Below are 10,810 nucleotides of genomic sequence, written 5' to 3' on the forward strand. Positions count from 1 at the left end.
AAAACAAACAAACAAACAAAAAAAAAGGCTAGCACTCTACCACTTGAGCCACTTGCTGCACTTATTTGTATAAACTTCCCTTTTTTCCGTAGGCTTAGATTTAAATTCCACCTGCTGGTCTTTGGAAGGTGACTGTCTTATCTAAATCCGTCCATAGAATGAGACTGATTCATTTGTCGAAGTGACTCCTATCGTTCTCGGCTTAGAGAAGGCTCTCCTGAAAAAATGGAACTTTCATGGGTAGAAACTGTCCGGAACAGCACAGGTTGAAGCCACGGCGGCCATATTGATTACTGGCGTGAAGTTGTGAGAGTGTGGTCCCTTTCAGTTAGGGCAAACCGACTTCCGGGCACCATTTTGAGTGACAGTGAAGGCGGAGCCCTAACTGACATGTTCATTAAAGGCAGGGCTCCCAAGGTCCCGCCCCGAGGGCGCCGGCGCACCACCCGCGGTGAGCGGGATCAAGCAGCCTTAGCCACGCCTCCGACTTTAGGCTCCACCTCTATGCCCCACTTCCGCCGGGAGAGCGTCTGTAGGCGTCGCTGCCGTAAAACAAGCCGGCGGTTTGCCGCATCACGGAAGATGGCGGCCACGACGGTGAGCGGAGCCACCGGCGTCTCGAGCTCGGGCCCCGCCGCGGCGTCAGGTGCGGTTTTGCAGGCTGCAGCCGGCATGTACGAACAACTCAAGGGCGAATGGAACCGCAAAAGCCCCAATCTTAGCAAATGTGGGGAAGAGCTGGGCCGCCTCAAGGTAAGGAGTCGGCGGACGAGGGTAGGGTCACCGGAGAGGGCCTGGGTCGGGGGACGGTACGAAGGGGGGGGTCACCGGACAGGGCGAAGGGTTCGGAGCAGCCTTGGAGATGCGGAGAAGTGCGAGAGTTGGGCTGAAGGCAGCCCCGGGGGTAGGCTGGGGCAATGATGGTTCAGGGTTACAATTTTGATAATCCGGAAGCCTTATTGGTTGGTGGGCAAGAATGGGGTGGGGGCGATCGTGATGGCGAGTTCCAAACACGACCGAGGGGGAGAATGAGGTTTCGATGATGGGATAGTGCAGGGCATGTGGGGTTAGGGACCCAACCGGACGGAACCAAAAGTATACGGGCACCTGTGGCTCATACCTATAATCCCAGCTACTCAGGAGGCTGAGGTCTGAGGATCGTGGTTGGAAGTCTCCAGTTAGCCACCTCCTAAAACACACACACACAGAGACACACACACGCCGAAAATGGAGCTGAGAGACTTTAGGGGTACAGCCAGAACTGATCAGGGACAGTGAGAAGGCCCTGAGTTCAAGCCCCATGGCTGGCACAAAACAACTAAACAACAACCACCAAAAAACACCAAGAGTATGAGATTCTGGGGGTGAACACATTCCAGTGTGTTTGGGAAAGGTGTAAATACAGTGTGCTGGATCGAAGTTGCTGGTGCATAGGCTGGACCAAGGAAGGTAAGTGCTTCTCACAGCTTTAAACCTTGAACAGAAACAGACTGCCAAGAACAGGGTGGATCAGTCACTGAGTGTCTCTCCTGTTTCTTCAGCAGGGTTATTTATAATTGCAATATGAATTAGGCCTGGTGTTGGTGGCTCACGCCTGTCAGCTACTCTGGAGGCTGAGATCTGAGGATCATGGCTTGAAGCAAAACCAGGCAGGATAATCTGAGTGACTGTTCCTCAAGTGGGTAGAGCACCAGCCTTGTGTAAAAAAGCTAAGAGACAATGTCCAGGCTCTTAGTTCAAACACCAGTACTGGCGCTTGCGCGCGTGCGCGCGCGCACACACACACACACACACACACAGAAAATTACAATCTTATATGGGCATTTGTTATGTGTGCAAGCCCTGCTCTTAGGGTTTTTTTTTGGTCCGTTGTGGGGCTTGAACTCTGGGCTTCGGAGCTGTCCCTGCGCTCTTCAGCTCAAGGTGAGCACTCTACCATTTGAGCCATAGTGCTACTTCTGGTTTTTGAATGGTTAATTGGAGATGAGTCTTGTGGGGACTTTTCTGCCTGGGCTGGCTTTGAACCATGTCCTCAGATCTCAGTCTCCTGAGTAGCTACGACTACGGGCATGGGCCTGTGCCCACTTGGACTAGTTCTTTTTTTTTTTTTTTGGGTCCGGTCGTGGGGCCTGAACTCTGGGCCTGGGTGCTGTCCCTCAGCTCTTCAGCTCAAGGCTAGCGCTCTACCACTTGAGCCACAGCGCCACTTCTGGCTTTTTTCTTTTTGCTTATGTGGTGCTGAGGAATCAAACCAGGGCCTCAGGCATGCAAGGCAAGTGTTCTACCACTGAGCCACCTTCCCAGCCCCTGGACTAGTTCTTTTCTTTTTTTTATGGTCAGTTGTGGGGCCTGAGCTCTGGGCCTAGGCACTGTCCTTCAGCTCAAGGCTAGCCCTTTACCTGTTGAGCCACACAGCATCACTTCTGGCATTTTCTGCTTATGTAGTGCTGAGGAATTGAACCCAGGGCCTCATGTATGCAAGGCAAGCACTCCATGACTGAGCCACCTTCCCAGCCCCTTTTTTCTTTTTCTTTCTTTCTTTCTTTCTTTCCTTCCTTCCTTCCTTCCTTCCTTCCTTCCTTTCTTTCTTTATTTCTTTCTCAGTCATGGGGCTTGAACTCTGGGCTTGGGTGCTGTTCCCGTACTCTTCAGCTCAAGGCCAGCGTTCTACTGCTTGAGCCACAGCGCCACTTCTGGTTTTCTAGGAGTTTTTTGGAGATAAGAGTCTCACAGAGTTTTCTGCCCGGGCTGGCTTTGAACAGCAATCCTTAGATCTCAGCCTCCTGAGTAGCTAGGATTACAGGCTTGAGCCACCGGTGCCCGGCTCTTTTCTTTTTCTTTTTGCCAGTCCTGGGGCCTGAACTCAGGGCTTGGGTACTGTTCCTGAGCTCTTTTGCTCAAGGCCACAGTGCCACTTCCAGCTTTTTCTGTTTATGAATCGAACCCAGGACTTCATGCATGCTAGGCAAGCACTCTACCACTAAGCCACATTTCCAGCCTGGACTAGTTCTTTTAATAAAGCAGTTTTATGAGTTAGGAGTAATGGTTAGCTCAAAGAACTTAAGTGACATATTTGAAATCTCATCTTTTTTTTTTTTTCTTTCCCATCAGCTGGTCCTGCTGGAACTCAACTTCCTGCCTACCACAGGGACCAAGCTAACCAAACAGCAACTCATTCTAGCCCGTGAGTGTTACTGGCACTGGTGGTGGTGGTGGTGGTGGTGGTGGTAGGGTGCTGAGCTGGTGTCAAGACAGCAACGGCAGCAGTGGTGGGCTGGGGAAGGGACCCCAGCCACCCCTGAGAGCCCACTGTATCACTCACAGGTGACATACTGGAAATCGGGGCCCAGTGGAGCATCCTACGCAAGGACATCCCCTCCTTTGAGCGTTACATGGCCCAGCTCAAATGCTACTACTTTGATTACAAGTGAGGATGGGTCCTGCCTGAAACGGGAAGGGGAGGAGGCTACGTGGCAATTCATTTATATCTGGTGGTGGTCTAGCCATGCAGGTCATCTTTTACTTGGGAACTGTTGTCCCCAGAGGCTGAAGGATTATAAAGTTGTCTTGGAGATCTGAGGTTGGGGTTGTATGGCGCAGTTGCTGTGTTAAGTCTGTCTCCCTTTATCTACTCCCATACTATTCTCTTCTCTCCAGTATGGCCAAAATCACTATTTACCTTCCTGTCTTGTTTTGTTCCTGTGCCTCTTATACAAGAATCAGTAGGATCCCCCTCCTCACCTCTGGAGGCCCTACTATAGTCTAGGCCTATAACTTGTGGGCCTCTTGCCTCTGCTTCTCAAGTGCTAGGATTATGTGTGCCTGGACCAATAGGATCTCTATGATTCTAAAGTATGACTGTATTGATCCTCTACTTAAAACCTGTCATGTTCTCAATGGCATTCAGGCTTAAGACCTAAATCTCTTTCAGTGCTGTCCTTGCCCTCACCCATCTCACTGTACCCTTCATCCCACCCCTAACCTTCTGCCTGTACCTTCCCTATCCAGCCCTCTCTTCCTTTGGACTGTGAGCTTTCTGAAAGTAGAGAGGATACTGTCTTGTGCTGCTTTGTCCTCAGCACTGCCTAGCACAGGACAAGGCCCAGATTAGTCACTCACTAAATGTGTGTTGGATATAAAACTAGACTAAAGCACGAATTTGACATTAAGTTTGGGTTTGACTTTACCTTTCTTTAAGTCATTTTTTTCCCCACCTGTCCTGGCTACTGTCCCTGAGCCCTTTTTCATTTTTTCCCCCCCCTTTTTCTGTTTATGTGGTGCTGAGGAATCAAACCCAGGGCTAATGCATGCTAGGCAAGCACTTTATCACGAGGCCACATTCCCAGTCCAAGTCTTAATTCTTTTTTTTTTTTTTTTTTGGGTCAGTCATGGGGTTTGAACTCTGGGTCTGGGCACTGTCCTTCAGCTCTTCAGCTTGAGGATAGCACTCTACCACTTGAGCCACAGCCCATTTCTGGTTTTTGGTGGTTTATTGGAGATAAGAGTCTCATTGATTTCCCTGCCTGGGCTGGCTGGCTTTGAACCACTATCCTCAGATTTCAGCCTCCTGAGTAGCTAGGATTACAGATGTGAGCCACTGGTGCCCAGCCCAAGTCTTAATCCTTAATTAAGATTCTTAATATAATCTTAGTACTTAATAGAGTTTATTTGGGGTAGGTAATCTTCTTATAACTTTACCTGGGTTAGGTCACTTAATTCATTTTAGGTATACTTATGGATCCCATCTTTCTGCTATGGACACTCTGGGAAATAGTCTTATGTTACTTCTGTGGCGTGAAGTTGCTTGCTTCAATGTAATTTGTGACATTTGTGTTTCTCTGGACCTCAGCTTCCTCATCCGAACCTCCTTGAACCCTTATCAGGGCTGGAGCCTGAGATCAGGCACCTGATTGGCCAGGAAATCCTTCTTACCTGATTCCCCTCCCTGGTTCACAGAGAACAGCTCCCCGAGTCAGCCTACATGCACCAGCTCTTAGGTCTCAACCTCCTCTTCCTGCTGTCCCAGAACCGGGTGGCTGAATTCCACACGGAGCTGGAGCGCCTGCCTGCCAAGGACATCCAGACCAACGTTTACATCAAGCATCCTGTGTCCCTGGAGCAAGTGAGTCTGGGGCAGAGGCGGGGGAGGGCCTGGCTGAGGGAGCTGTGTGAGGACAGACATTGGGAGGGTTTCTCAGAGGAGCTGTCGGTTCTCTCATCCTCATCCTACAGCCTCATTCACATCCTGAGCCCTGGCTGTGTGACAGGCACTGGGCTGGGTTTACAGACTGAAAATCAGATAAAGTCCTAGGCCTTATAAAGATGGCGAGGAGGGGAGGAAGTAGACAGTGAGCCAAAAGAGTGAGCAAAGCTGTGTGATCTGTCAGATATCAGGAAAAAAACTTAGTAGGAAATGGTGGAGACTCTGGGAAGGGGTGAAGATTTCTGTGGAGTGAGATCTGAGGACCAGAATGTGACCCGTGGTGAGAAGTGAACCATGGTCAATCCAAACAGAGGGACCTGTCAGTTTTAGATGATTGAAGGCCAAAGTCTGCTGTGTTTGAGGCGCAGCAGAGAGGACAGTATGTAGAGTGAAGCGAACAGGGCCTGGGAAGAACCCTCAAAGCTATATGAGGAAATGGTTTCTCTAGCCCAGGTCCCTGAAGGAAGTGACTTGGGGGTGCAGGTAGGTGGCAGCACAGTCCAGCCTGGATCTAGCCTTGCCTTCTATCACAGAAGAGATAATGGGAACCAGCCTTGAGCTGGCTGGGAGAGCACGTGTGTGTGTGTGTGTGTGTGTGTGTGTGTGTGTGTGTGTGTGTGTGTGTGTGTGTGTGTGTGTGTGTGTGTGTGTGTGTGTGTGTGTGTGTGTGTGTGTGTGTGTGTGTGTGTGTACGCACATGTGCGTCCATTTATGTGCAGAGCTTCCTGAAAAGAAGAAGAATGTCACCTGCTACGAATGGGTGACTGTATAGCAAAGGGTGCCTGGTGGCATGGGGACTGGGGTTAGGGGGTGTACAGGAGTTCAGGAAGACCCTGTGCTGTCTTTTCACCCTCTTCCTTCTCACCTGTAGTACCTGATGGAGGGCAGCTACAACAAGGTGTTCCTGGCCAAGGGGAACATCCCCGCTGAGAGCTATACCTTCTTCATCGACATCCTGCTTGACACTATCAGGTGAGGGCTGGGCCCATGGGATTCAGAGAGAGCTTGGACTTAACGTGAGTCCTGTCCTGGCTGGTTATGGCCAAGTGGGCTGGGCTGGATTCCTATCCTCCCATTTCCAGTAGGACTGGAGTGGTGTGGGCAGCGGCCCCTCTCTTGCCCAGGCTGTTTATATATAGAAGGACAATTTGTGTCAACCTTGAGCCAGGGTATGACTGACAGCTCCACAAGCAGGGCCATCTTGCCTCTGAGAAGTGCTGTGGACATTCGTGGGTTTTCTTTGTTAATGTGTTTGCATGGACCTAAGCGTAGTGCTGGGGTGGAGTCACATCCCCAGCCTTCTAAGGTATTTTCCATTATGAAGGAGTCGTTAATGTGACTGTCCATACCTGTCTAGAGAGGGACTTGCCTTTTACTTTTTTGGCTTGCTGGTGTTTGTTTTTTTTTCTTTTTGTCATCAATCGTGGGGCTTGAACTCTGAACCTGGGTGCTATTCCTGAGCTCTTCAAGGCTAGTGCTCTACCACTTGAGCCACAGCATCACTTCTGGCTTTTTCTGCTTATGTGGTGCTGAGGAATCGAACCCAGGGCCTCATGTGTCTAGGCAAGCACTCTTATCACCAAGCCACCTTCCTAGCCCCGGCAGCGATTTTTTTTTTTTTTTTGTCTTTTAAGATATTTTGTGATGTCTAAGCTGACCTTAAACTTACCATACTACCTCTGCCTCCTGAGTGCTGGGATGGATTATAGGCATGTTCCCCATGCCTGGCCTTGTTGTTTACTTCTGCACTGTTCATGCTCCCCGGTCAGTCATGGGGCTTGAACTCTGGCCCTGGGTGCTGTCACTCAGCTCTTCAGCTCAATGCTAATGCTTGAAAGCCACAGGCCACTTCTGATTTTCTGAGTGGTTTATTGGAGATAAGAGTCTCATGACTTTCCTGCCCGGGTTGGCTTTGAGCTGCAATCCTCAGATATCAGCCTCCTGAGTAGCTAGGATTACAGGCATGAGCCACTGGTGCCTAGCCATGCTACCTTTTGATGGGTCTTTTTTTTTTTTTTTGTCAGTCCTGGAGCCTGAACTCTGGGGTGCTGTCCCTCAGCTTTTCAGCTCAAGGCTAGTGCTCTACTACTTGAGCCACAACGCTACTTCTGGCTTTTTCTGCTTATGTGGTGCTGAGGAATTGAACCCAGGACCTCATGCATGCAAGGCAAGCATTACCACTGAGCCACCTTCCCCACCTGAAGTGTGTCTTACTTGAAGAAATTGTATCAGGTTAATCTCAAGCTGGGTTTCAGGCAGCCTGAGGCCCTCATGCCTGGGTATGGGATTCAGAGCATGTACCTGCTCTGTTGCCTCCACAGCCCCAGTAACCAGATCTAGAGTGGGTTCCCTGAGGCCCTGGCCTGGTCTGTGGCTCTCGTCAAGTCCTTGCCCATTTTCTGAGCCTCCATCAGTGAACTAGGGCAGTGACAGGGCCAGTTAGCCATCAGTGCTAACCGGCAGGGTCAGAACCAACCTGAGTCAGGCGTGGGAGGACAGTCTGAGTGGCTGTCAGTGTTCAGTAATGAGAACTCATCTTCCCTCTAGGGATGAGATTGCTGGGTGCATCGAGAAGGCCTACGAGAAAATCCTCTTCACTGAGGCTACCCGGATCCTCTTCTTCAACACACCAAAAAAGATGACAGACTATGCCAAGAAGGTGGCTGGGGTACAGGGCAAGGGGCTCTGGAGCCAAGGGTTGCACTCTGTCAGTACTTCAATGAGCAGTGGAGTGGTCTAGAGGAAATTGGACTGCCCAGGGTTCAATTCAAACCTCACCCAGGTTGCTAAGCCTCTCAGAGCTTCAGTTTGTCTGTCAATGGAAGGGATAAGTTTAGCATCTGGCACCAGGTGAAGGGTGCTCTCTTCATATTGGCTTTTATCCTTATCAGCATTCCTTTAGAAGTGGCAGCTTTTCCCCATAAGCCTCTGCTTCATTTGGTTTGGAACATTTGTGCAGGTACAGTACTGGGTACATAGTTACCCTGGTGTTTGGAAATAGGGTCAAGAGCAGACAGCTGGGCACTGGTGACTCATGCCTGTAATCTTAGCTACTCGGAAGGTCCAGAGAATTGTGGTTCAAAGCTAACCCTGCCAGAAAAATCAAGCGGCTATCTCCAAAGTAAACAGCAAGATGCTGAGTTGGAGGTCTGGCTCAGTGGCAGAGCACCTGCCTTGTAAGCAAGCTGGGCAAGCACCAAGGCCATGAGTTGAAACCCTAATTTGTTTTTTATTTTTTGAGCCAATCCTGGGGCTGGAACTCAGGGCCTGAGCACTGTTCCTGCACTTTTTGCTCAAGGTTAGCATTCTACCATTTGAGCCACAGTACCACTCCTGTATCTGGTACTGAGGAATCGAACCCAGGGCTTCATGTATGTTAGGCAAGCACTCTACCACCAAGCCACATTCCAGCCCACCCTAGTATTTTTGATGTCTCAATTCACTAAACTCTTAGAGCAGACCCAGATAGGAGTATGACTAAGGCCTTGTCTCCAGCATGAAGAAATTGAGGCACAGTAAAGTTCCTTGCCAATGTTGTGGGGCTAGAGGGAAGATGAAGTGAGCCATGACATGCATGAGTTGTGGCTCCATGGGGGTAAGGAGTGAGTCTTTGGGGTCACCCTACTCATCTTCAAAACCTCTTTCTGCAGCGAGGATGGGTCCTGGGTCCCCATAACTACTACAGTTTTGCCAGCCAGCAGCAGAAGCCAGAAGACACTACCATCCCCTCCACGGAACTGGCGAAACAGGTCATTGAGTATGCCCGGCAGCTGGAGATGATTGTCTGAGGCCCGTGGCCTGGGCTGAGCGCCCAGGATGGGCAGGACATACATGGCTGTTCAGTCCTGGTGCAGCTTTCCTCCAATAAAGGTGGATTGACCTCACTTCCAGGCCCTTGTCTCCCCAGTTGGGATGGCGGGGAGACAGCCTGGGAAACTTGGAAGCCTGGGTTCTCTCTTGGGGGTTGCTAGTAACACCCCCTCCAGCCTGCCTGTCTAGAGGCTATTCATTGCTCCAGGCCTCAAGCACAGGCCCCCACATGTAGAGGGATTGTTAAAGCCTGCTCTGGACACAGTGCTGGGCCAGGACATCACAGTGGGTAATGTCCCAAGTTTTTAAAGTGTTGACAGTGAAATAATTTTTAAAATGTGACATGAAATGGACCCCATCTGTGGGCTGCTAGTGTGAGCCATCTGGAACAGAAGTTATAGGCCCTTGTGTGGATATATGCCTGCACCCCTCTTCTGAGGCGTCCCTGTGGCCTGGGACCTCTCCACCTACCAGCTTGTTAAAGTTGAGTCCAAGCCTGGCTGAGCCATTTGTGCTGACTCAGTTCTCCCCACTGTTGCCTTGGGAGTGGTCTCTCCAGAGTGACTTGGGCTCATCTCGAAGCTTGGCACCAGACAGCACCCGTCACTGGTATTAGGGAGTGAGTACTCCCCCCCCCCCCCCAGTAGATGCTAGCTTGAATCCCTGTCACTTAAGTCCCAGTGGTGACTTGACAGGCAAGGAGGCTGGAGTTACTTTATTAGCATCGAGGGGCAAGCAAGGGCGTTGAGACCACGCTCAGTTGGAATGGGTGGTCTGCAAGTCGTAGTGCTCCAACCCAGCTACCAGCGAGCCGGCCAGCTTGATGGTGGCGACCCAAGGTGGCTCACTCAGGTGGTTGGTGGGTGTCCTCAGCCTGGGAAGAGGGAAGAATGGAGGCCTGTTTATGACCAGCTTCACCTTGTTGGATGGAGAACTCCTTTTGGGGGCCTGCAGGGTGGGGGCTTGCTTTCCCCTGAAGGCTGGCAGAATAAGGCAGTTTAAGGCAGAGCTACATTCGCTTAAGTACCGAAAGATGCTGCAGGTTGATGGTGGGTCCCTAGCTGAGCCCCTAAGTGTCCTGCTAGTCTCAGGGATTGTGTTCGAGAACCAGGATCAGACTGGTCGTCCAGATGAGTGGGGAAGGCCGCCCGCCACACGCAGGAACTCATGGAACCTTTGCAGCACAAGGGCTGGAACAGCAGTGCCCTCTGGTGGTCAGAGGCTAGCGGTTCCGGAGCTTGAGGGGCTAGGCCAAGGGCTCTCTTTGTTCAGAGTTGCGGGGAGGGGGTAGTCCTGTCTTGTTGGTTCTGGGAGGGCAAACTTCGCCTTTGCGCCCTTAGGGGCAGGCTTAAGCGTCCAGTCCCTCCCTCATGGCCCCGGAGGGAGATGCTCAACCTGGAGGTCTGTGCCAGTGCTCCCCTAGTTCCTTATTACGCGGGTCCAGCCAAGTTTGGCATGTGGGTAAGAGGGTCTAGGGGAGCGTGCCCTCCCCTCCCCGCTTCCTGACCTCCCTCACCAAGCAGACACGTTGCGCGGCAGGCGGCGATGGCGGGGCTGGTGGCGGCAGTAACACTTGCAAGGACAAGAGTTGAGCACCTGGAAGGGCGGCCAGTGGTGCACAGCGCCTTTGTTACCTGCCCCTGAAGAGGCCCCGCTGCTGCCGTCCATGGTGGAGGCCCGGTCTCCAGGTGTGCCGTCTTCGCGGGCTGCGCCTCGGGCTGCGCGGGAGCCCTTGTTCCTGCGCGTACGAACCTTGGCGGGCGCGGGCGCGGGCGCCAAAGGTTCAGTGGCCACGGG

At 51.6% G+C, this 10,810-nt stretch overlaps 2 protein-coding genes across 2 annotated transcripts in view; one reads left to right on the forward strand and one right to left on the reverse strand.

The window, feature by feature from the left end:
- Positions 1–344: 344 nt before the first annotated feature.
- Positions 345–9,087, forward strand: Psmd8 (proteasome (prosome, macropain) 26S subunit, non-ATPase, 8). Its single transcript, XM_013026344.1, has 7 exons — positions 345–753; positions 3,112–3,184; positions 3,325–3,427; positions 4,957–5,122; positions 6,075–6,175; positions 7,751–7,862; positions 8,854–9,087. The coding sequence occupies exons 1-7, from the start codon at positions 391–393 to the stop codon at positions 8,989–8,991; spliced, it is 1,056 nt and encodes a 351-aa protein (XP_012881798.1). The 5' UTR covers positions 345–390; the 3' UTR covers positions 8,992–9,087.
- Positions 9,088–9,769: 682 nt separating this feature from the next.
- Positions 9,770–10,810, reverse strand: part of Ggn (gametogenetin) — a 2,695-nt gene continuing 1,654 nt past the window's right edge. Inside the window, exons 2-3 of the mRNA XM_013026194.1 lie at positions 10,530–10,810; positions 9,770–9,887 (exon numbers count right to left, since the gene is read on the reverse strand). Coding sequence (XP_012881648.1) covers positions 9,770–9,887; positions 10,530–10,810 — 399 coding nt within the window. The remainder of the gene's footprint in view (positions 9,888–10,529) is intronic.

This window comes from Dipodomys ordii, unplaced genomic scaffold (assembly GCF_000151885.1).
Source record: "Dipodomys ordii isolate 6190 unplaced genomic scaffold, Dord_2.0 Scaffold92, whole genome shotgun sequence".
Lineage (NCBI taxonomy): Eukaryota > Metazoa > Chordata > Mammalia > Rodentia > Heteromyidae > Dipodomys > Dipodomys ordii.